Source organism: Labrus mixtus, chromosome 14, assembly GCF_963584025.1.
Source record: "Labrus mixtus chromosome 14, fLabMix1.1, whole genome shotgun sequence".
NCBI lineage: Eukaryota > Metazoa > Chordata > Actinopteri > Labriformes > Labridae > Labrus > Labrus mixtus.
The window spans coordinates 6,671,202-6,697,962 of record NC_083625.1 but is presented as its reverse complement, the minus strand read 5'-3'; the positions used below and the strand labels follow the sequence as shown (position 1 = coordinate 6,697,962).

General features: G+C 41.8%; 2 protein-coding genes across 3 annotated transcripts; both read left to right on the top strand.

Annotated features, from left to right (window-relative positions):
- Positions 1–17: 17 nt before the first annotated feature.
- c2cd2l (c2cd2 like) lies at positions 18–21,054 on the top strand. Of its 2 annotated transcripts, none has more exons than XM_061056547.1 (15): positions 18–245; positions 481–915; positions 11,609–11,704; positions 11,953–12,072; positions 13,854–13,964; positions 14,561–14,671; positions 14,815–14,914; positions 15,003–15,135; positions 15,604–15,668; positions 15,887–16,008; positions 16,521–16,692; positions 16,917–17,009; positions 17,458–17,552; positions 18,034–18,247; positions 19,069–21,054. In XM_061056547.1, the coding sequence occupies exons 2-15, from the start codon at positions 556–558 to the stop codon at positions 19,317–19,319; spliced, it is 2,043 nt and encodes a 680-aa protein (XP_060912530.1). In that variant the 5' UTR covers positions 18–245; positions 481–555; the 3' UTR covers positions 19,320–21,054. The 2 variants fall into 2 exon arrangements, with proteins under 2 accessions (XP_060912530.1, XP_060912529.1); XM_061056546.1 differs by having other exon boundaries at positions 19–245; positions 17,419–17,552.
- Positions 21,055–21,662: 608 nt separating this feature from the next.
- LOC132988906 (histone H2AX) lies at positions 21,663–22,328 on the top strand. Its single transcript, XM_061056548.1, has one exon. The coding sequence runs from the start codon at positions 21,759–21,761 to the stop codon at positions 22,185–22,187; it is 429 nt and encodes a 142-aa protein (XP_060912531.1). The 5' UTR covers positions 21,663–21,758; the 3' UTR covers positions 22,188–22,328.
- Positions 22,329–26,761: the final 4,433 nt, after the last annotated feature.

Genomic DNA, 26,761 nt, shown 5'->3' with positions numbered 1-26,761 from the left:
GGCAGGAGGAGGAGGGTACTAGCAGCGGAGATTTGAAAACCCACAAGGAGTGAGGAGCAGGTTTTGTTTTGAGTCGACAGATGACAGCACACACACATCGCTCGACGCGGCGCTGATGACTCTGAGATGGGACACACACATCTACTGTTGGCAGCGCTGCACAACGACTCGGAGCCAGCTTCACGTTACCGATGTCTTGCTGTCGATGACCTGCAGCTTACACCTCGGACTGTTTGACTTGCACGGTAGGTTGTATCCCAGTGAATCTATAGACATTTTTTCGCTGCATCTTCCTCTTTTAAAATGCATTCTCAGAAAGTCCACGCAGCTTGAACGCATTTGGATAGCCTATACGAGTCTCTGCTTTGAATGCAGACAGTGGCGTTTTAATGCGTTTTAGAACCAGCAAATGAACGCTACATTATCCATCTCAGTGCATCCTTTGACCTTAGTTATAACTTGCAAATCTGCCACTTGCAGGCTAAAGGAAAGCTGAGTGACAGTCCTGATATTTCCATCCGGACCTGGTGATATGAGAGGCCTCAGGAGACGCTGATGGAGCTCCAGGAGTTGAGCTGGCTGTGTCTGGTGGGTCTCTTCCTTGCCTCCTTGCTCATTGTGTTGGGATGGTTGCTCCAGTACTTGGTGACCGTGCTGCGGCTGTGGAGAGCCAAGAGGGCAGCCAAGCGGGACGGAGAGAGAGACTCCTCCTGGAAGACAAAGCCCCCCCAGAGCCAGCCTGGAGGTGTTTGGGACTTCCTGCTGAAGCTCCGCTCGGGCCAGGGTGGAGGAGGTCCCACATCTGAGGCTGGGGTGAAAGGCTTGCTGACCTCGCTGTTCTCCTTCAAGTCCTTCAGGGAGCAGTTCCAGAGGAGCTGGGTCAACGCTCTGAACGAGCAGGCCTGCAGGCACGGGGTGAGTTAAAGAATTTGAGAATCTGTTAAGGCGCGAGGAGGAAGAGGAGAGGTGTAGCACAAATTTCTCAAAACACAGTGCCAGCATGTAGTGGGAACGCGCCTAAGGTTACTCCACTAAGCGAGGAGCATAAATAGTTAAGCAAGGGGTTGATACTGCTGCCTGTGTGCCCATGTGGGCTGGAAGTGTGTGCAGGCAGAGAGGTGGAGGTGTGGGAGTTGGAGTGTCTAATCGGTAAGAGGATGGGGAGCAGAGGCTTGCGTAACAGCTCAGAATCAATGCACATATAAGAGTGGAGAGGCAAAGGCAGCCACAGTACAAACACCCACGCCTCTTAAAAATAGTCGGATACCCCTGACTGTGGGGGGGGAAATGGATGTGTGCGATCAGTAGGAAGAGGCAGAATCAGACAGGGAGAGTGTTGTCTTACATTTCCTGCTGCTTATAACCAAAAGCAAGCGAACTGAGAAGAATGGATTAAAAAAAAACAATCAGGATGTTTCTTCTTTTTTTTCTCTCGAAATGATCTGCGTTCTTGTTTGCTGTGCCGTGGAGGAAGACATGTTTTCATAACTCAGCATCAACAGCTTCACACTCTACTCTGGGGTTTCAGCGTGAGACACAACTGCAGGCCTTTGGCAGTCCAGCACGTGTTAGAGGCTTATCATAAGTTGCTAAAGGTCTCTCCCCCCCCCCCCCTTTAAAGTAGCTCCTTTGATCCGTGTGAATCAAAGTCTGCCACACAGTCAGATGTTTCCTCTGAGCGCTGGAAGAGGAGACAGATCCTCTCACCTCCCACAAAGTGTGTGTGGATGCTGAATGAGAGATGAGTTGTAGGGGAGTTTAAAGGGGTCAGATTGATCCGCGGGGTGAACGTGCACAACAAACAAAACTCTTGACTCATAAGGGTCAGCTCACCTCGGCTGATTGAAATCACCCCCAGCAGATGTTCAAGTGAAGCGACTTAAAGGGGATCTAAAAAAAAAAAAAAAAAAAAAACTGCTCTAAAAGGAAACATTGAACAGCAAATCATCAATACAAGCGTTTTGTGTTTTAGCTGATTTCACTCGTACAAGTGGAAAATGTGGAAAATGTGTCACAGTATAATAATTGAATTGAACACTTTGACTGTTGCACTGTGAGAGGTGATCATGATAAGTTAGGTTTCCTTCAGATAGAAGTGGCTTACAGTGAAGTAAGTAATAAATAACCCAAAGGCATGACTGACTCACTGAGCGTAGTGCCCAATGCTTTAAAGGTCGACCTTTGAAAAACAAAACGAGATCATAAAACAAGGTGGAAATAAAACTCTTTCACCAGTCAGTAAAAACAGGATACATAATGAACGAGGAAGATAATGAACCTTTGCTCTCTGTATTCATACTCTACTGGGTCAACGTTATCTTAAGTTATGTCCTTTGACTCATGCTGTTAATTTCAGGTTTATCAGTTTTGTAAGTTTGTGTAACAAAGTATTGAGTTATCACAACATATACACTAATTATACTGACAATAAATGATGTAATAATTCACAAGTTATTATGACTAATAGCTTCCACAGTGTACAGACTGCTGTAGTTGGAGATCACTTGCTTGAAGAGAAGATAGCAGAGCTGCTTTGACGACTGTGATTGCTTCGTGTTAATGCTTCCTCGTGTGAATCCCTCATGCTCTCTGGATGTTCTGCATGAATTTTCTCTGCCTACCACCGCATGATGTTTACGGTGTGCAGCGTCGAGCCCGCTCAGTCAGCTCATATCTGTTGTCATCAAAGTGCTGAACATTTTTGTTGTAAGAGGTCAGTGAACCGAGGGCTACCGACTGACTCTCTTTGATTGATACCGAATGAGAGCGTGCCACCCTTACAATGGCCCAATTAGTGACCTCCGTTGCTCCCGGTTACCGAGACACTCCAAAACATTGGCGTGAACCTTGGCTGAACTTTGACGCTAACACTGCCTCGCTCCCTATTTGAACATTATGAACTTCTTGTAGGTGGGTTAGATTTATTAATGGAACAATAATTGGGCTTTTGGCTGTTTTAACACATTTGAGGACTTTAAAGGTGCACTTTAGATTTGGTAATAAAATGTGAAAGTTGGAGAAGTGAAACAATTCTCTGCTATATTTTCTGAACTAAATACACAAACTTTATTCAAAGAAAAAAATGGATCCCTGGAACACTGTTTGGAGCTAAAAAAGCTCCCAGGAGAGTTCCGGTTTCACTGTTGCGGCCCCCCACCATAACTTCTCATGTTGCATTTTATCTTCAAACAGTGTTACAGGGACCAAATATTCCTCTGAGGACAGTTTGTGTATCGAGTTATGAACATATATCACATAATCTGTACACTTCTGTGCACCTTTAAGATCACTACTTTAGAAATGAGATAACTTTCAAAGGGTTTTGTGATTTTAAAAAGGAGGTTGCTATTAGTCTTTTTGATACCTTCACAGTTCTCTGTGTGTTTGATCTATGATGACTGGACTTGTGAAGTGCTTAACAGAATCACCAGATACAGAGCTTTTACTCGCAGTTACAGGGTGTATTTAGTTTATTTGAATATCATTCTCCAGACTTGGTAAACACGTCAGTGTTTGAGGAGACAGAGACGAGCTGCATGCGTCCATATGTCCAATGTGGTGTTTAGTTTGTGAAGTGAGAATGTGAGCCAAAGCTCCCTGGGCACATTCATCACAACGAAATATTTGCCAGTCATTGTTTATGCCTGCAGAGCAATCTGTTTGTGTCTGGGACGTATGCAAATCACTTGTGTGGTTGTTAATAAAGCTCTGAAGTTAAAACTGATTTAACAAATCCCAAACATGTGTTGCTAAATATACAGAGGACGACGTATGAGCACCAAGGTAAAGACTCCATCCTTGTCTTTGGAGATGCATTAAAGGTTAGAGTATTGTTGACTCTTTAGATGTTCATGATAAAGTTAGAAAAGCCGACTAACTCTGTCTTTCTGTCAACATGCTGAGACTCAGAGTTGTACCTTATGGTTCACCGATCCTTCTGCCTTTTCACTTCCTTCATTAAATCTGGACTGGAAAAACCTGCTGTGGGGCTTTGTGGCAATTATTAAGTGTGGCCACCAGCAAGTAGTCACTTTGCATTCTTTGCTCCCTGCAAACACCTGTCACCTACCAGGCATACCAGGCCAATTGCAAAACAGCCAGTTTGACCAGACAAACTTTCCAAACTACCGTCCCATGTAGTCTCGTCTACCGTTGATCATGTTTCTGCATCGGAGCAAACGTGAGCTTCCCCGGAGGAACAACAGCGTGATGAAGATACGGCTTCAGTGTCATCAGGTGGGGATTAGCAGAAAATCCCATTTATAGCATTAACCTAAGTACTTGTGTGGCATTGAAGATTGATGCTGACGGAGGTCTTTAAATAATTATGTTGAAATTCATCCAATCAAAGACAAGTTGAATGAGTTAAAGTTTTTTTTCCCCCGTCTCCTGTTCCAGCCAACGTCTTTGGGTTTCAAGCTTTTGGCTGGACCAAAGAAGAACTCAAAAGTATTTCCAACTGCTCTGAGACTCATTTTCTGTTATTTTTAGATTCATTATTTTGAACTGTTTTGGAAAATACACTCAGTATAGCACAAGTTATAACTGAAATTCATGCTGTAGTTTACAGTTATTATTGATCCTTGGTCGGAGTTAAGCTGCATGTTTTAGTTTAGTGTGGCAGCATTGACATCACTGTCAGGGCCCAGCGAGTGAGCGAGTAAGATCCAAAATGTTTTTTTAATGGAGCCGAATAAGTGCACTATATAATCCACTACATTTAAATCCCTATATAGGGAGAAGGGGATGAGGGCGACTTTTCAGACACAACCTAATAGGCTGTAAGGCATTGACCTCCAGATGTCATGTTGTCAATGTGAAGTTGCCAGGCAACCAGGGGACACTGACAGAGTTTTTCTGTTAACCTTTTAATAAAGATTTCACAAGTGTCAGTAGCTTAGTTAAGTTTGTGGCTGCTTTCAGTGATGCCCAGTTCACTACCACAGAGAGAGAAACATCATCCTGGACCCCTCCAACCATCCAATGGGAATGTGCAAACACGGCGAACTTACAGAGCAGCTCATGCTGTCTCACTAATTTTGAGTTTGATGTCCTTGGAGTTGAACTCATCCAGAGGGGAGCCATGACCCCGACCCCTGAAATCCAGTATTCAAAGAAAAAAAAGAAAAGAACAAAAAAGGACAAGCCTACAAAAAAATGCGGGCTGAATCATGACAGCAACATGGGGGGGGGGAATGTTACATAAACATGGAGAGCAGCAACACATGCTACAAGCTAAAGCACCACGTTGGCAAGAGATAACGTGTCAGTGTGTTATCTAGATTTCTTCATTTTTTATTTTTATGTCAGTAAGTTAAATACCAAAGGAAAGTTATAAGGTGGAGGATTCTGAAAAGGTTGAAGAGATACTGATTGACTTAAGATACAGATTTGATGAGACAATTGCAACCTTAGGGGGAAAAGCAGAGTGTAGCAGCGCTGATGTGTTGCAGCTGTGGTTTTTACAGTCTAAAGATATACCAAGTCTATAGTCTTTGGCTCCAGTTTGTCTGAGTTTCTTAAATGTGGCATAGAAGGACATCCTCTTTTTGTATGAACACACAATGTATGTTTACAGGAATCTGGATTTTTGTAAAAATTAGAGTTTAAATAGATTCACAACTTACAAACATCGAAGTGCTGAGGCTAGCTCTTTAACTCAGTAAAATGACAAACGGAGCATCAAGAAATTCAGCCAGTCTCACAGATGACTGGCGTAGATCCTGAAGTATGTACTAACTCAAAAATAGACTTTGAATCATGAATCCAGAATCGTAGTGAATTGAGAATCTGTTATGAATCGAATCGTGACCCCAAGAATCGAAATATAATCGAATCGTGAGACGCCCAACGATTCCCAGCCCTATGTCTGCATTTGATGCAATGCTGATGGTAATTTCCATGGAGTCACCAGTAACTATAGCTGCACTTGTCATGCACAAGCACTTGAACAATTAAGCATGCTAAGTGTATACCTCCAAAGGGTCATGTAAATTAAACACAAGCCATTAAACATGGTTTTGTTTCTCCACTCAAATCCTGTCACACAAAAAAAAATTAAAGACACATGAATCTGAACAGGAGCATAAAAACTACCCCTGCATTTGTATTTGCATGACTCAGCTGCTGTTGTTGAAAATGTCTGTATGCTGAAGTATTACTGTGGGAGTCTTTGGATGTAATCTTGCCTTGGCAGGAGGACTTGATATGGAGCTTCTCAGATGTCTGACTGGATTAGTTGGGTGCATTGGGCTTGAAGGACTGGCCTCTTCAGACCAGCAGATCATAATCATATTGTCAGACTCTTCCTGCTCCTGCAGCTGACACATGAGGCCAAGGGTTCAGTGGGTGGTACTGTAGAGGGGGATTAATAGAGCAATCGAGTGTGCATCTGCAGGGAAGGAAGCTCCGAGTCCATTCACGATCTGCAATTATACAGAGGCTGGTGATTAGCTAGAGGACACAGTTCACTTCTTCCCTCTCTGGCTGTGAGCTGCTGGTAGATGATTAATGCCCCCAATGATTATGCTCAAGTAGATTCTTCTTAACGACAGGGGACACCAAGCACTCATTTGTTTCAGTCACAGCTGACTGATTACATTCCCCTGCAAGTTTTACTCAAATGACTCAAATTGACTTTTATTCCCACCCACCGTAGTTATTTATTGGCCACACAGCTCCTTTAACTCAGCATTTAAAGTGGAGACACACACTATTAATTAATCTTATATCAAATAGTTCATGAACAAATTGCTAATGCTAACGGAAGCTGGATCCTAAATGCTTAACAGAAGTCCTTACTTTTCATAGTTTTAATGACCGTGTTTGACAAATGATGTCATAGTAGTTGTATACAGCTAGACAATCAGCTCTTCAAATGCTGTAATTATTTATCACTTTTAAAATAATCAGTTGAAACTAACCTGCTGCTACAATGTAAAGCTAGCATCACTAGCTAAAGCAAAGGCTAAAGGCTTACAACTGCATGCTAAAATGCTATGAATGAGACTGCATACATGCTAATGTAAGTGAAAGTTTACCTTAAGTGCAACATAGTTCTCAAGCACCTGTTAGCATACTTACTTTGTTTTGCATTCGTGTTAGCATGCTAACATTGCAAACACACGTTTACATCCCAGTGATAGTAACAGTAATTTATTTTGCCATGTTGTCAGAGCAGTGGGCTTGTGTTTGGGCTAACATATTTCTCTAAAGCTATTTGGAAACATTAACATTATATTTAGGTTTGATTGTTGTCGTAAAGTAAAAGAGGTGAAACAAAATGTAAAAATAGCTTTTTCTACACCACAAACATTTGTACCTTTTTGCTGCCAAAACCTGAAATCCACGCTGCAATTAGAAAAGGCATAAAAGGAAGATGAGGGTCAACAGGAGCCACAGGGGGAGTGTATTTCTGGCTGACCCACATGCTTTTCAGACAGCCGGACCCAAAGGGTTGACGCTGACGAACCTGAAGTGACACCGTGGATGTCCTCAGGAACGGTCTCTCTCCAGAAATATCTTTAATATACACTCATGTGAACAGCGGTGGTTCACAAGGACAAGCGTGTGGTGATGCTGCTAGCTTTGGCCTCTCCATGACAAAACGAGCTCTGTTGCTTCTGCCAGGAGGATACACAACACCACAGAGCACCAGATGGCTATCGAGAGGCCAATAGATGCAAAAAAAATGTTTTGAGTCCAGTCTCTTTGAAGGAATAGAAAGATAATGAACAGCTGAACATTTAGATTCTCTACGTCCTTTTATACAAAATATATAAATGTTTTCCAACCTTACTTTATTGTCAGGACATGTATGGCCCAAAATAATTGGAAAACTGGAGAACCTTAAAGCCTAGAAAGACAGGGGTTGCAAATAAGCCATGGCTAGAAACTACTTTGTATTTTGCATATGAAGCAATGTTCATTATGTGTCCCTGATAAATGAACAAATACATAAACTTCAAAATTTCAAGCTAGCACCATGGTCAACCTAAGCGGCGACCTTGAGTGGTAAATTAATAAGGCACTTGTGGAAGTGCAAAAAATTGCAGTTGCTCAAATGTCCACTTGAGGCAGGCTCCAAAAGCAAAGAAATCCCCATTTGAGCCCATTTTCAAATACAGATTTTTACAGCCGAAATAAACAAGCTTACTGCCTGGATCTAAAAACAGGTTTAGTCTCTACAGCTCGTTTCTTTACTGGGAAAAAGTTTAGTGGGGAGATTGATTACATTAAGGCTAAGAGCTGTGTATAATTAGGTGTCATAACGACATGGCTGATTTGACGGACAGGCGGGCTTGTAGCTGTTTGCAAAAAGGATGGACTTGAACTCCGCTAAATCCTGTTACTGACCTTAAACTTTAGGCTTTGTTTGTGTTTTGTTCATTGTTAGGACTTTGCTGGCCAAATGACAAACTAGTGGAGCTGGATGGGCTTGTTTCCGCTAACAAGATGTGTTTGTCTGCTTCTGGATTAGCCAGAGGTTACTTGGAGTCAGAATGTCCAGTATGGCAGCCGCCATCATCAGCTTTCACAACGCTACAACCGATGGCTGGCGTCGATGTCCATGTTTCATACAGTCTATGAGTCAACCCCAAAGAATACAACTCTTGGATTAGAGTTCAGCCCAGAGAGTTTTTGTTGTTCACAGCAAATCATATCAGCGCCGAGCGCCATAAACAACACCGACTTTAAAACAAATCTGATGACATAACCTTCCCTTAAGCATGCGAGAATTTGATTGACAAATATTGGCGAGCCTCTGCTGCCATGTGTCCTGAAGTAATCTGCATCTTTTTCTATTTGTCATGTATTTGTTAGGTTTAACATAAAAAGTGACAAATTTAAGATGTAGATGTGAAGTGACTCCTCTCAGAAAGATGTCTCTGGCTTGGAGGGTTTTTAGGTTTAAATATTGGCATATTAGGGAGGACGTCTGGTGGCCTTGTGGTTATTTGACCTGCCATATAGGTGCAACGAATGTGGAATAGAATTCTATGTATAGATCAATCTATATCAACACACAAAAATGCAAAACTGATGTTAACTTATGATTGTCTTTTGCTCTCTTTGTGTCCATTTTTGCAAGATTGTGTGTGTGTTCACAAAAACAGCCTGACATTTAGGAGAATTCTCTCACATCCCCTTGCCAACTCAAATTAGCCTCACAGCAAAAATATGCGGGTGGTGTTCGACTGCAGTGACGCAGCTTTCACTAAAGCAACATCTACAAAACCGCGCACAATCACGACCACGTGATTATTGGGTTTCTCTAACGCCTTTCACAATCTGAAATACATCACATCATATTTGTTCTGCACTCTGGATGTAATGAACGGCTGGGTGACTGAGCAGTTTTAGAGGCTCCAGCCAACCGAGGTGAACACAGCCGGTTGTACTCTGCGGTCATGTGACTGCAGTGTTGGGTCCAGGGAAACCTACGTAAGCTTGCAGCATTGCACTTGGCTCTTTGCCCTTCTGACTGGAACACACACACACACACACACACACACACACACACACACACACACACAGATACACACCACAGACTTCGTTATATCATCCTCCCACCTCTGCCCCGCCTCCAACGTTGTGTGTGATAGTGATTGGACTTGGACCTTAGAGGAACATATGTCCTGACAATAGGGGATTTGTGTTCCCTGGCTTGTTTCTCCTGAGACCGTTAAAGCCGGCGTCTGAAGCAGATCCTCTGGCACGCTCACACGGTGAGAGTAGGCCACTGGTGTTGTCACGTTTCCTTGTGAATCTTGTCTTACAACTGAGACAATAATTCCTCTTGTTAGGGGTCTCTTCCAAGTCTAACACTCCCACAGTACAATCTGCCTGGCTGTAAGCATGACTAAGCATTGACCAATGCAGGCCTGATAATGGATGCTGATGGATGATGCAGAGGCTCAGTGTACTTTTTTTTTTTTATTAGCCGGATCCAGGCAGAGAGTCCACAACTTCAGCAAGCCTATATTCCCTAGCAGTCCTTGGTCAGACATATGTCGTAATGTTTTTGCCAGCACCTTCAGGCATTATTCATCCGAGTGCACAAATCCACTGAGCAGCCTGGAGAAAAAAAAAAAAAAAACCCAATGATGCTTTGCCATTTATTGAATACACAAGCATGTTTGTAGAAACTGCTTCTTAACATATACACTATGGCTCCTCACAAGAGACTGTTTATTAACAAGAGTGTTATAATGACACATGAGGGTAACCTTTCTTCGTCACAGGATATTCCTGTTTGTGCAGAAATTGGGAGAATGTTCTGGCAAGTAAAGTTAACCAGCGGTAAATAAACCTGGTTTTTTTTAAAGGCAGGGAAAAGGACGTTCATGTACTGTAATGAATAGTAAATACAAACATTCATAGTTTTTTTTGATTATTACTTTATGTCACCAAAAGACAAGGCACCAAATATGAAGAAATTAGAACATCAAGCCTCACAGCTGTGATAGAACTCTGTATAGTTCAAGTAGTTGACAGCTGTAAAAGAATAATCACAACATGTTTCTAGTAAAAGTTGTTTAAGAGGTGAACCTGTTGGTGTACACGTGTGGCTGGCAGGCATTGTGAGTGGAAAGGATTGACAACCGCAATTCAGATTTCTTATTTGAACATTTTTTCAGGCCGGCCGCAAAAAAACATCAACAACAAAAAACAATTTTCTTCATTACTTACGGTCCTCTGAAGACAACACTGTAAAAAAGTCAAGACAAAGGGCAAACTGGCTCCCCTCACATCCTTCTCCTTTAGGAGTGTCGAACAGATTGCTGATTTCATACAGCTTTGGTAGCTGCTTCATTTGGGCCAATCAGGAAGGAGCTCTGTAATTAGCAGAGGTGGACAGACAAGAATATTATACTCAAAGAAAAGAACAGTCACTTTGATTAAATTGTACTTTAGTGGAAGTAAAATTAATGGTCTTTAAATCTACACTCAACTAAAAGTTCAAAGTAATGCTTTGAAGAGTTTCCCTTTGTGACATCACAAAGGGCAGTGACCCCTCCCCCAGGTGGGTGACACTCCCACAGCTAGGTGTTTGTTCTGCCCTCTGAGTCTGCTTTCTCAACGTAAAGTATGGCATGGTGCAAAAAAGGGAAAAGCACTCGAGCCCTTCCAGAGGGGCGTGGTCAGACACAGCTCATTTGCATTTAAAGCTACAGACACAGAAACACTGTTCTGAGCAGGGCTGAAATAGAGGGGTTTATAGGCATGATCAAATACAGGATCAGAGTGGATTTAGAACAAGAAACTTCACAGACATGTTTTGGGGAGCTCTGAGACTTATTAAAACTGGTTGAAAAGGGATGACACATGCCTTGGCATTGGGATTGGGTAGGAAAAAAGGGTTTGAAAACATTGCTACTTAAAATTCACAACATTTGCATTTACATTGAAATGTTACAGCAGCAGCAGCAGCAGCAGATTCCTTTTTCTAACCAAAGATCCAAGAGCACAGGGACTGCCAGCTAACCAGCTGCATGAAAGGCTGCAAACTGCAGTACAAAAATATTGCTCGTCTACCCCAAGTGTCTCTTCTCACCCTCTTATGTAATATTTAGGACATTTGCTCTCCTCCCTCCGTCTCCTCCAGAGCTCCATCCAGATCACTTTTGACAGCAGTCTCCAGCTAACGGCTGCCTCCGCCATAGATAGCGTGACCTGCACTGACCAATCAGCACACAGAATGGTGAGTAATCTAAATGTATCACGTTCATTAACACAAACAGGGATTAACATCTGAAGCCGACATCTTTTAGCCACTCACCCAATAACATTTTAATTAGGGCAAGACATGAGATGAAAAATCCTGGCCCAAATTTTCAGTGTCATGTCAAATGAGCTGCAGATGAAGACACATTTTCAGGACGTGCGATAGAAACAACAACAGGGATTTCTGTCTTCAGTCTTTCAGTACTGTCTCTTCTTGTTTTGCAGGTGTTACACTGTAAATGTTGGGTGGACACGGTGACATTTCCTGTGACCGTCACTCAGCAGTCACATGCTGCCGTTTCCATGGACACCTATCAGATCACCATAGCACCTACTGTGGCACAGGTATAAAAGCTCACCACCTGGATTTTTTTTTTATTTTGCAATTTGCACATTCGAGGGGAAGGCTTCTAAAACAAATGACAATGACAGAGCTCTATTTGCATTGTTATTCAAATGTGTACAAAAACATCACATGTGATACAGTCCGCACTGTCATGGTCATGTGATGAGGAGTCTTTTATAGTTTTATTTCTTATCACAGTCAATACCCTCTGTTTTATTTTAGCAATGCACATGTGTTTTAGCCAAATTAAATCAGAATCAGAGATACATTATTTTAAATAATATTTGGCTGTTGCAGTTGCTCTTATACAGGATATGACATGAAGATAAATATGAAATATTAATTGGAATAAAACAAGTAATATAAGCAGAAGTACGAAAAGCACCGAGTTCTGCATAGTTAGGATTCATGAAAGAAATATTGACCAGTTTAGTTTCAGTATTTCACAGATGCAAATAAACAATGAATAGTGAAGGAGTTTATAGCAGCTGACAGTGAAATAAGTCCAGGATCAGACGGAGTGTCTGACAATCAAATGGTGGAGTTATAAGGCTTTTTTGGCCCCTGGCAGGATTGACTTCCTGTGGTGTTCTGAGGTGCATCATGGGGGAATGAGTCTTGAACTGAAGGTGCTTCTGTGCTTTATCAGTACCTTATGGAGTGGATGGATTTCATTATCAAAGAGGCAACATGGTTATGATGTTCTCATCTTTTTCCCTGATTATGATGTGTTTTATGTAGATCTGGTGCATTATTGGTAATGTGCAATATGCTGTTTGTTTGTTTGTTTGTGGGTATGTGCTTCTATTTTTACATGTGGAGCGTTGTTGGTTTTATTTTTTATATTTTATTGATTCCACTGTGGAGGCAGCTAAATATATGCAACACCTGAAGTCTTAAGACAAATCCCCAACGGGACGATACAGTTTATAGTTCACATTGCGTTGCAAGTATCACTTTGCATCGCATCACATGGCACGACACGTAGCTTGAAGAGCATCCTGCTCTCGGAGAGTTCAGCTCCACTCCCACATCTTCACTGGCCTCGCGGATCAGTTTGTTCAGTCAGCTCACATCTGCTGCCCTCAGCCTGCTGCCGCTGCGCCCAACAGCAAACGGGATTGCACTGGCCTCCACCGATTCAAAGAACATAGTCGTGCAGATGTTAAATCCTGCAAGTGGCAAGTGGACTTAACTCTTTCCACCATCTAGCTTTAGAAGAGAAAGTCTTATCACCTGATTTAAAAAAAAAAAGAAAGTCCTTCACATTTTTTGTTTCTCACAATTTCCCTCAAGTTTTAAAGTGAAATGTGACCTGATAGTTTATACTTTAAAATGTGTTTCAGCTGCCAGTACGGTCTGCCTCTCTTAGGAGGAGGAGACCTTGTTTAAATTTAATTATCAAAGTGAAACAGTATAATTAGTTGAGGGTTTCCACTGAATGAAGCCGTAGATTGACACTATTAACAATTCCCTCGTTTGTATTCAACACAAGAGAATCAACAGGACAAAGTTTTAATGGGGTAATTGTGTAATTGTCCATAATACAAAAGAGAGAGAGAGAGTGTGGCTCCACCCTCTGCTTGTCTGAACAAAGCCTCATTTCCCTAAACTCACCTTTCTCCTGAGATTAGAGCATCTTAAAGGAACAGTTACTATGAAGCAACATCATAGTCACCTACCTGCCTTTTCTAAACTTACTGAACTAATGTAGATATGCACTGACAATTGACAATGTCGCCTCTATTTCTCACACCTTCTCCCTGTCTGTCTGCATCAGGTGGCTGTGTTTCTGGAGGAGATGGCGGATGAGGGTCTGCTGATGTCCTGGACTCTTTCAAAGCAGCCGTCGTTTACTCTGAGTGTGACTCCCTGCAGGCTGCAGAGACAGGTGAGAACGTCTGATACTGATCCCCCTGATACACCTGATGTCGGCCTCACGGCCCGGAGAGGCCGTGCACATTCAAAACAGAAAACACACATTATTCAAACGCTTCATCAATCTCAGTCAACACGTCGTGTTTTGCATGCGAGTCACTCTCGGCCTCATTAAGCTCCTCATGAGTCATGGAGGAAATGCCGTTCTGAAAATAGTTGTGTAAATGTGCGCTTGCAAGCCATGTCATGTCTTTTGTCTGAAACAGCAAGAACGTCTATTAAAGAAAAAGATAGATGCTGTTTCTGTTCTGGAAAAAAAAAAACTCTTTTGGGAAAAACACTGAGAGTGATATCAAAAGAAATAAACTTTCTATTTATTTTAGTCACGCTAATTACGAGTATGAAATATTCAGTGTTCAGTCCCCCAGAGGTGCAAGGCTTCTTCAGCAAACTAAGAGATTAAAGCAGCCGTGACAATTATTTTGTATTTGTGCTGCTTTGATATTCTTTTCATGACAATGATATGAGGCACAAAAAGTGACTAAAAGACCCAATTTGTACTTACTTTTCTCACCTCTCCCGCTCCAACACACCCTTCTTCTTCATCAGAGCGCTGAAGGTAACGCCGACCTGGACACCATTAAGGGACTGATAGAGGACACTCTGTTCAGCACTCAGCCAGCGATGGTCCTCAACCTCAAGACTTGTGTGTCCTCCTTGGTAAGAAATGTTTAGGTTTTAATAAAAGTCAAACTAACCAAGACTTGTTTTATGACTTGCTCAGACTGAATGTTGTATTAAGCATCCTGAGTTAAACTGTTTCTGCTGTGGAAACCCCCCGCCCCCCCTCTACACGCTCCCAGGCCCCCATGGACCATCTGTCTGGGGGATTAAACTCTGTACCCCAGAGCGTCTTGGTGAGACGACTACTGCTCCGGCAGCTCGGGGCGACCTTAAGTAAAGGTCAGACATTCTCCCTCTGCGTCAGATCATATCCGCCCCGGCTTCCTGCCGATTGCCGAGGTCTCACTGTGTCTCTGTGTGCACGCAGGTCATTTCTCCAGATCAGGGGAGCTGTGCTGTGTCCTGAACCTGGACCAACCCTCCACAGAGAGGTCAACAAGCTTCCTGTCTGTGCCCGGCAACCCGAACGCCCCGCTGGAATGGGGCGAAGAGATTTCTCTGTGAGGAAGGGTCAAGCTTGTGTGCTGTTCCTGCCAAAACATGTAACAAGTATAACTCCTAGAGATGCACTGATGTTATCGGTAGACCAACGGTATTGGCCGACATCAGTCCTGTTGACAAACATTGGCCTTTCAGTTTTTTTTTTAAAGCAGAAGAAGTCACCTGTTTGACAAACTGACTTTTTTACATTTCAAACATGAATGAAAATGTGGGAGTCTTACACCGTCTCTAAAGTTTTAGCGACTTGCAGTTTGTAAGACATGTTCCATTGACATTTCAAGAGGAGGGATTACTGGCCAATACAGTCAAGAATTCTCATGCTGTCGAGCCCAATTTAAGATTTACAGAAGCTTTAACGGAGATATCAGCCTCAGAAAAAAGTTGCAATATTCCTTTAATTGTATTTTTTTTGTATTTTGCGGTTTCCCTTTAAATCTAACATTGTGTTTTCTCCCTGTGTGTTGCAGGGAGCTCGGGCTGGAGACCAAAGAGTTGAGGGTCAGACTTCTGGAGCGAAATGGAAAAAGGGAACGTAAGGCACTGCTGCTTAGCAATTTACTATTGGCTGCCGTTCAAAAGCCTGATCAGCATGAATGTTTAGACTTCTTAAGCAGATTCATTGATGCCTTTAATGTGCTGTTGGCAGGCTGTGACGCTCTCTCATTTTTTTTTTTTGGTAACGTAGAAAATGTGAAAGTGCTAAAGAGAACGTTTTAATGCTTTTGATTTTTTTTTTCTAATCTCCATTAGAATTCCTGCCCGGCTACGCCTCCATAGTGGTCGACCTCTGCCACAAAGTTCCCACTGGTCAGCACACACTGTCAATCAGCCCCGGCCACGGCTTGGCTCCACACGCTACAGTCACAGCAGAGGTGAGTGCAGAGACGCAGCACACCGCTGTAAAATAATGGAGAGAAAAAAAAACCCACTTTCAAAGCCATTCTCATGCTTTGAAGTGTGCTGTTACATCATCACAGTTTATTATCTAACTGAAACAAAGATTCACTACAAAGGCCGAGGCAGCGTTGTATAACAGCGGTCCATTGTCATGCCGCTGACAGCTGTCTCTGCAGACTTGTTGCCTTTTTTCCTTCTTGTGATTTACATATCTTTCAAAGACAGCAATACAGTAACATCTGCTTTATGGCTGCAGGCCAATGTTTACATTAACACCACCTGTTGTCCTCTACATCTCCTGTAACCTGTTACACCCACACTGGTAATCAAACTGAAATCATCCCTGCAGATAGATGAACATGTCGGTTTAGATAAAGCTCCTGGGTTTTCGACGAAGATGAAAGTCTTTCCCTGAAGACATTTGTTTGCTAAATGAAAAGTCCAAAGCCATAAATACATTCATTGTTTGTTTCTTTAACTCCTCCAGCTGCTGTACGTTGAAACAGAGGAGCCTCGCAGCACCCACAATGCTTTGCCCCTCCGTTCCTCTGTCACCCCCACGAAGAAAGTGGATGTGGACCGGACCATCATGCCAGACGGAACCATCGTCACCACCGTGACCACCGTTCAGTCTCGACTCAAACTGGAACGCAGCCCAGGTTAGTTTGACAAATATTACAATCGATATTGTTGAGAAAATGCTGCATTTGAAACTCCACTGTGCTTATTTTATTATCAGTCATAACGTCGTGCCTCTGCCTCTATTTCTAACATCTTCTAACCCTGTTACAAAAGTATCACAATGTTCACAACTGAAGAGAAAAAAAAAAAGTGTTGTGATTATATTAAAAGTGACTCAAAAAAAAGCTGGGATGCATTTCAGGTGAGTCTCCTCTGCGGACACCATCCAAAGTGGAGGTGACGGAGAAGAAGCCCACCATCCTGTCAGATGCCAAAGGCAGCCCCAACCCGAGCAGTGAGTCCAGGCTGGAAGGCCAGACGTTGTTTTACATAACAGATGCAAAGTAGGGTAAGCAGCAGGCTGCTGTGTAACATGAGAGGAGAGGAATGCACCTTTCAGCAAGCATCATGTCCTCTCTGTGCAGGTACTCCTGGTCAGAATCCTGAACAGGGCTTTACCGCTGCAACCCGCCTGCTTAAATACAGGAAATAGGATTTTAGAGTTGTAACATGAACAGGATTACAGTTTTTGCTGATAAGAATATATATCATAACTCTTAGAAATTAGAAACAATAAAATACAAATATTTGATCAAGCTTACATTTTCTAATTGATGTGCACTACACTCAAAATCTCACCTTGAACAGTATTTCACAGTGAACTAGTGTAGTGCTGATTTACATATTTGTGTTTTGTTGCTCAGAGAGCAGCCGCCTGTCTAATGGCCTGGATCCCGTTGCAGAGACGGCCATTCGGCAGCTGACAGAGTCGGCATCCAAAGCAGCTCGGAAGACCCCGACCAAAAGGAGCACGCTGATCATCTCGGGCGTGTCCAAGGTCAGAGAATTCAAAACCTTGTTTAAATGCGGTGGCTTGTTGAATTGGTGCAAACACCGATGCATCACAATGATGTACCTTTTTAAACTGACTAATTTTAAACACAGTTGATTTTTTTCTTTCTTTCAATGTTGTTGAGCTCATCAGTGGGAGGTCAGCTACTGGCATGTTTTTTTCTATTTTTTACTATAACTACAATAACAGGTCCAGAAAAAAAACCTTCTTTTAAAGGAATCCCAGAATACAATGACAAGAAGGTGAAATGACTTTGAGCTAAATTTAGTCCACAGGCACAACCCCAATAGGACCACATTACGGCAGGATGAGAGTCCTCTGACCTGATTCCGTTCTGAAAGCCGTCAGCGTTGTATTCAGTGGCTTCATTGGAAATATGACACAAAACTTACACACACACACACACACACAAAAAAAAAGTTTTTTAAAGGGCATCGTTTGATTCATTATGTCTGTCCCTCATTAGGTTCCGCTCTCTGAAGATGACTGTGCGCTGTCCAGCGGCTATGCTGCAGCCATGGATGCAGCCATGCATGGCAACCATTATGGTGCCGGGCATTACCAGGATCCAGAAGAAACCACACCCTCCGACGTGTCGGAGCGTCCGTCTGTGGACGATGTGGAGTCAGATACTGGGTCCACTGGTGCCTTGGAAACACGCAGCCTGAAGGACCATAAAGGTAAGCCAGGTGTCCATGGATTCTAATTATTACAAGAAGAGGTTTTATCTGACGGTAAGTTTTGTTATGAAAGTGTAAATGAAATATTTATAATCATAATAATAGTTACATTGAAACATTGTGCATTGTTTTGTGATGCATTACCCCCAATACTGTTTAGGAATAACAAATAGTTCACTCAAAATGCATCACTGTGTAGTTTCAGCCTGTAGTCTGTTGGCCAGTTTAAATGTCAAACTATGTCTATAGCAGAGGATGTTTATCCTCTGGATGTTTTGGGAAAAATTAAGAATATACCCACTTCTTTAGGCATCACTACACCACTGACTACAGTCTCTGTATATATGGTGTGCAAACAGAACACTCTGCCATAGGAGCCCCTGATGTTGGATAATTTAAACATGTGAAAATATTTTTTACCCTTTTGTCTTTGAAAATGTTACCTTCATTATTTTTGCACTTATTGTTATTCTTTGAAACATCTCCATGAAATTCATCGTACAACATGTTTTATAGTCTTACATAATTTCATCAGAATTTAATTTCCAGGCTGTATGATATGAGTGACTCTTAAGTGCTGTTGCTGCTGCCCTCTGGTGGCCTTTTTGCAGCACAAACTGAAAAGACCAAATGGATGTTTGAGGGGATCCATGCTGAACTTGTCTTGAAAAATCAAATGGATGAGCCTGCTTTCTTACAACATCATCAGTTTCATTTAACTAGCAGTTGGCTGATCGGCTAAGTGTTTTTGACCAAGTCTCAATACTGCACATGTGGATTTCCATTTTGACATATTGACGTATTCTGTCTGTTTGCTGCAGTGAGCTTTCTGCAGAGCGGGTCGAAGCTGTTGTTCCGCAGAAGACATCGAGAAAAGGAGTCCTGCCTCAGCCAATCACATGAAGACATCTCCAACATGGGCAATAACTTTGCTGCTGCAGCAACCAGCAGCCGTAAAAAGTCTGGCAGCTTCTCCAGGCGTCTCATCAAGCGCTTCTCTTTCCGCTCATCAGGAAAATCAAAAGGCAAAGCCACTGCGACCAACGGAGGAGCAGGCTCTCTGGATAACTGATAAGCCAGTTAGGACATTTTCTCATCTTGACTGTAAGACGACCGAACAAGGCAAGAATCCAGTTTCGACAGGGTGACACCCCAGGTGGGTTATACACCTTGAGATGAGGATACCTCTGGGAGGTCTTTCCTCTGGAGAGAAATAGTTGCACCTTCAGGACGGACATCATGATAAATCAAGTAACTCATTCTTGTCTAATTTGAGAAGAAATCTTCTGCAGGGTCATTGGCAGGTAAAAGTTGCATGGAAATACCTCATGCACAGTTGGGAAAACAAACTACAGTGAGGGTATTTTAACAAGAATACCAAGAATGTCCTGATATTATGTAATGACATAAAAGGCTAGTAAGATGCAGCTGGTTGCACTTTGGACTCTTAAGGTTGTTTTTTTTTTTTTTTTAAACCGCACATGTAAAATTCCTGGGTTGTATAAAGGTAATTTATTATTATGTGGATCTCATGAAAAAAAGTGCTTTTTATTTGACCCTCCTAAAAAAAGTCATCATAGTTGCATCGCATTGTAAAATAAAGACATTGTTGTGTTTTTCCATGCAAAGGTAATTTAAAGCAAAAAAAAACCAGTCTTCATCTAGCTGTTGATTTCTGCTTCAACATTAGAATGTTTGTCAATGTTGTATCTTATATAAGACGCTGAAAAAATAATATATTTACTGTACTCTTTATTTTATGAAAGTACTGTCTTTACATCATTACACATTTCAGTTTACTTTTAAAACGTCAACTACCAGGATACCTACCTGACCAGCTGGTAAATATGTTTGGATTTTGTGTTTTTTTTATTGTGATTTTTCTTTTGGTTGAAAGAAGAACGATTTACTACTTTACGCGTGGCTTCTGTTGGCTCCATTTGAGCCGAGTGCATCAAAACAATTTATTAAGACTTCAGTCATGCTCATGTGGATTTTTCTTATCGCAATAACGATCATTAACTTGCATATATATCCGGGGTAATGCCCTGCAAGCTTTCATTTGCAGGAAATGCTTCGCTAATAATCTTTTAACTAAACCATGCAAACCCTATCCTGTAACTACACATAGGAGCATCATCATGTTGTATTTCTTCTTAAATAAATGTCTTACATGAGTGATAATGCAGGTAAAGTTCTCCAGTTAAGATTGGAAAAAAAAAACAATGTTTTAGGAAGCATTAAGAGATTTTCTGAAATATGAGCAACAGGACTGTCGCAGTTTCTGAAGAGGTGATGGTAGGAGTTAAGAAACGAGTACAAACTCAGGGCTAGAAATGAAACAGAAGCTATCGACTTGAGTTTCAAGGAAACCCGCTGTGCCCTGTAAAGGCACACAGAACCAGTATGTAAAAATGTACATAGGGTTTTGGGGCATTTGTGTGATACAGAGAAAATATAGAATCTGCATTTTTTTTTTTTTGTTGGACATCAGAAAAACCAAATTACTTTTGACTAAATTATAAGGTGTGTTTTTTTCATGAATAAAGGGATTTTTATTAAAAAAGTGATCACAGAGGTTGAGCCACTGTAATCCCAGGGACTATGACGAAAAGTACCATGTGCTTTACAACCATTTAAAATGCTGAGAAAAACAAAGCCACTTCATTGTCTGAAGGCACACAATCTATACTGTCTATTGCTGGAATGGGAAGCAGATAGCCGCTGATATAATCTTAACAAATGTGTGATTTCTGTTATATTTGAAATGTGTAATTTATTGCAAATAAATTATTTTTGGAGCATCACTTCTTTGGTACCAGAATCTGGGCTACTGTGGATATATTTCATTAAGGAGTGACACACACTTACCCGGAGGTTCTGTGTTTTAAACAGCAATACATTTTACCTTATGATGCATCATGCTTTTCATTTACACTGAGGATGTGAGGATTTTATTTTCACTTGCAGCTTTGCTCAGCTCAGGAGATGCTAAATATAAAGATGAAAACAATAAATATATGCATACCAACAAACTTCTTCCTCTTATTTTAGATATTCAAACATACCAACAAACTTGAATGCCCCATTCATATATATCGATTCTCTCACTTTTTGCTTTTCTTTTCCTGCAAAATTGAAAGAAGCGCCAAAAACTGGTGGCGGGAGGGAACCTTCTCGATTGGTCTTTTACGCCCGCCTCTCCCCCCTACTACCCATTCACCGAAAAGGAGGAAAAACAAAAGCCAATCATCTTTTTTTCTTGATTAAGACCCATTGTGATTGGTTTGACGCCCTGAGAGTTATCCCACACGTCATTTCCGCTCTGTGTGTTCTGACCTCTGAGAGCCAATCATATCTGGCTTTAGTCGTTTCACAAGCCAATCACGTTTTAGGGCGGGACAAAGATCGTGGTTTATATCCAGGTCGTGCTGCTTCGACTTCCACATCGCTTCCGAATATTCTACTGCAGTACTTTGTTTTGGAAGACTAATAACTCAAGATTTAAAACATGTCTGGAAGAGGCAAAACAGGAGCAAAGGTCCGCGCCAAGGCAAAGACCCGCAGTTCCCGTGCCGGTCTTCAGTTCCCCGTGGGCCGCGTCCACCGTCTCCTCCGCAAGGGCAACTATGCGGAGAGAGTCGGCGCCGGAGCTCCGGTGTACCTGGCCGCCGTGCTCGAGTACCTCACCGCCGAGATCCTGGAGCTGGCCGGAAACGCCGCCAGAGACAACAAGAAGACCCGCATCATCCCGCGTCACCTGCAGCTGGCTGTGCGGAACGACGAGGAGCTGAACAAGCTGCTCGGCGGGGTGACCATCGCACAGGGCGGCGTCCTGCCCAACATCCAGGCCGTCCTGCTGCCCAAGAAAACCGGCCAGTCTGCGCCCAGCTCCGGCAAGGCGGGAAAGAAGGCCTCCTCTCAGTCTCAGGAGTATTAGCTCTATGGCTGATAACTTTTACCCCAAAGGCCCTTTTAAGGGCCACCCCACTTCTCATTGAAAGAGCGACTCCTTGTTCATGCAGCTTTTGTTTTGATTTACGCAGCATATAACTTAATAAACCCGCCTGTTTTTTATAAATGTTGTCATTTCTACTTGATTGACCAGGCTGCATTGTGCTAAGTGAATCATACCCTGTTATTAGTATTTCACAGAGCTGACTCAAAGGGCTCCTCAATGGGAATGTGAATGCGGGATGGTTAGTGAAAATGGGGGCCAAGAAACCAATCAACAAAATTGGAACTTCAGTGGTTCCCAAAGTGGGGGTTGGGACCCCAAGGTGGGTCGCCAGCCACCAAGAGGGGGGTCGCGAGATGCCTTCCATTTAAAAAAAAATTAAAAGTGCATCTTTTTACCATTTTTGGAAATATACAAAAAGTAGTCCAATGTCATACAAGACAGTATCATTAAGTGAAATGCACTTTTTTAATTCTTTTAGGCTGTTGTATTATTTTGTGTTACTAGTTTTAGGATAGGTTTATTAGTGTGTGCGTGGCTGTCCCTACGTTATATACCTAACTAACCACCTTAAAGAACTGTGGGGGGTCCCCAGTTTCTGTCACCCTTATTTTGAGGGTTACGACCTGAAAAGTTTGGTGGTTTTAGACTATCGGAGACAAGGGGTCCGTTTTTGTTTGGGGCTGTATAGAAATGAGCCAAATATGCCAAACAGAAGTACCGATGTGTCTGTTTATACATTGTAACATCAACAACTCCCTGACATGATACACTTGAGAAGTCTCCATGTAGGTATAGGATCATGTTAAATGTTACTGCACTCTCAATATTGTTAGTTTCAGTTAAAACAGATGTGTAGAGGCAAAGCGGAAAACATTGTTTGTGCATCTTTGTGGTTAGAAAACAGTAACGGTTTTCTATGTGGAGCTCCAGGTGTTTCCTCCTTAAATATGACAATGACATGTTATGGTGCCCACGTGGCTCTGCTGCTTCTGAGATGTTATTCAGTTTACCACCACAAGTGGCATGAAAACCTAGAATGGCCAAATTAAACCATTTGGAAGAAAAAAAAAACAACTCATCAAAAAAACATTTCCCCTGCTATTAATACAGATGTTCAGTAAAATTATGCCCTCTGACATCTTACCATACATTCACACAGTGCCAAGGTGTGACTTAACACATGAGATGCATCAGCATTACTGAGATTGTCTCATATCTACCCACGACAAGACAAACGCTTCTGCAAAATATGTTCTGCATTGTGTTTAAAATCCATTTAATTGACAGTTTTAGCAGAAATGATAGCCAATCATTTATCTTATTTAGGGAACCAAATAATCCTGATTTAGATGAAGGTGCACTTTGCTGATTTCACCACCAGGGGTCATTATTTTCATGTCTTAATCTAGGAAATGTGTGGCGTTGATGTCCATGTGTGTTTTCATTTAATAACTATTCTCAGGGCACGTATTGTTCTAGCAGATATACAACTGTCCCCATCATGCCAAAAAAAGACAGATGACAATACTTCTAATTGGAAATGAAGAACTTAAAATCACCACTAGTAAGCCTGACATGGAAAAAGTAAAATATCTGAAACCCTGTCTTGAGGATCCATCAGTTCAGAAGGATGTCACCAGTGCTGCACATTACTAAGCAGCTGATTTTCACCCGTAACCTTTCCACAGGAAAAGAGCATGCAGATATTTCTGTCTGCTTTGATTGTTTTATTACTGGGAAAAGCAGCATGACGCAGCGAGTTTGAACTGATCCCAGGACAGGCTGAACCAATTACCCGGGCCTTGACGACGTGTCCAACACCAACAGCCAGGCTAAAAATTCCACCCTGGGAGGAAAAACCTGAGTGTCCGTTGGCTGTGATGACTATAATTTACTGATTTGCACTCTGTTAAAAGGCTCTAAAATGGTCTGTGTTTTTTTCCCCCCTCAGCTGTTTGGGGCAGAGCTAAGCAAACACAGAGATATTCCGTTCTTCTTCAGTGTATCTGTGTTTGTGTGGCTGTGCAGTGTTTGTGTTATTTTATGCACAAAGCAGGGATCTGAAGCCACATATATGGTTGGTTTAGGACATTTAAACACCTTAAAAGTGCAAACAAAGTTAAGCCTTCCCAGTGTAACCATTCTGGAGATTCTTATCTCATCGTCATACTTTTTTCTATTTTTTTAGTTTATTACAGGAGGAAAAAAATAATGAGCTGAAAAAACATCTTAAAATATCTCTGGAATTTTTTAGGGAAAATGTAGAAGCCTAGATGTTTGCACTGGGCATGAGCATAACATGAGAAAAAGTTCAATTCTAGGAAACAAGATATGCCTCAAAAGAGCATAGGGGTGATGTACAGATACGGAATGAGAGCCAAACAAATGGGGAAAAGGAATGATGAGTGGGGAGAGAAAAAAGGGCTGGAAAGAGGGGTGGACCCGGCAGAAAGATGCATGTGTGGATGCAGGGAATATTTCACCCACAGTGGAGTGAAGGACTGACAGCATATTTCCATGCTGGAGGGAGGAGAGAGAGAGGGAGCTGGGAGAACTTTCTCAGGAAGAGTTTGGAAGATGTCTCGCCTCTGATGTTTTTAATCTTTGGACTGAATCGTTCAACAGACCAGACGATGGTTGGAGCCAGTTCTGGTAACGAGAAACAAAAATATTTGTGTGTGTTTTGTGTGTGTGTGTTGGAAATGTACAATAGGAGTGTGTTAGAGGAGCAGATAATGGGGCTATTGTTGCAGTTTACACTCATGCTTTACGGTCTATAGGACCCTCTTATTTCTCACTCTCAGTGCGCTGTGTTAAAGAGTTTACACATTTTTGATCATTTTTGCAACTATTTATTAGAGTCTCTTTGCCTGTCAGATATTTTTTTACTTAAATGACAAAGAACAAAACAGGTGTAAGTTATCTGTTTACAGATAAAAAAGGACTCTGAGTATTCTGGTGTGGATAACTTTATATATGAGATCAGGCTACATCAGGAGCTAAGGATTCTACTTTGAGTACATTTTAGGGTTAGTGTTAATTTAACCCATTTAGGGGACACTGATAAGTATCTAAACATTACATGTTGCTTGGTTGTGTATGTCTCACTCTCCCAATGTTTGGATTGATACGTTCTAGGAGACAAATGGACAGATGTTGAGAAGGAGACAGCACATCTGTTTGGTGGGAGACTCAAGGATAATGTTTTGGGAATATCCACAGCCTCTTGTCTCCGGAGGGTGATTTGTTCTGGTTTTGTGGGGTTGTGCCTTAGAAGAGAAGCTGATCACAAGATGTACTTTCTGTACATTGTGATGACTTATTTCGTTACGCTTTAGGAGTATGTGAGCGCTATCTCAAGCAGAGCGACTCCTTCTGCTGTATACAATGATATCTTTAGATATATAGGCAAGGCTAGGCGAGGCAAGTTTATTTATACAGCACATTTCAACAACAAGGCAATTCAAAGTGCTTCACACAAGACAAAAGCATCACGACAGGAAAAAAAAAAATATTACAAATGTTTGGACAAAAGAATCCACCTTTCATGACAGCCCCTTAAAATACAGTAAAAAATACCTTTTTTTTGTATACAACAATGCAGCACAATTTATGGAAGCCCATTTCCGCCAGTTAAAAAAATAAAAATGAAAATAATAAAGTCATAATAATGAGATAAAAAGTCGAAATTACGAGATAAAAATTCGAAATTATGAGATAAAAAGTCATAATAATGAAATTATGAGACTTTATTATTTTCATTTTTATTTTTTTTACTGGCGGAAATGGGCTTCCATAAAAATTAGACTCTGTGTTTAACAATAATGTCCTGCCGCTACCTTGTAGACTGCTGTAGATGATGTTAATCTGTATAAATCTGCAGGGTCTTCTTGTCCTGCGTTGAGTCTGTCAGGCATGTATGTCATGTTTCATTTGAGTTAAGGTCAAGGTCAGGGCAAAAGTCATGTTTGGGTCTGTCAAATGTAGCAGAAGAGGAAGGATTTGTGCCAATGGGAGGAAGTGGGGACTGGGTTCAGAGCAAGGACGTGAATATTAGCGGGTTCCACCTGACTGCACTTTAACATTCCTCCACCTGTTTACTATAATGTCATGACCAGACTTCCTGAATAGATCTGCAGACATCTGCTAAAAAAAAAAAAACATTCTGGCAGCACAGAAGAGTGTGTGTTAACACTCAGATGACCAATCTGAAACTTGAACAAGACAAATGATTTAAACGCAGTATGACATCTTCACTCAAACTGGAAACTCTTCCAGTAGTGATGAACTCTTATCATCCTCCCACAGCGCTCATAACCTGTTTGAATGTCTGTCAGGCGTACGACCAAGAACTTCTAAAGGGAAAATCAAGTCATAGTATATGGCAACGACAGACGGCAAATAAGAATCATTCAACCAGCTGGATCGTTTTGCATGATTTAGATATCAGTAAAACTGATTTTCATTTTTATTATGAACTTTTCTGGACATGAAACAATCTGAAATGAATACTGAGGCCTCTATGTGACCTCCTCCAAAAGCAAACAACGCTA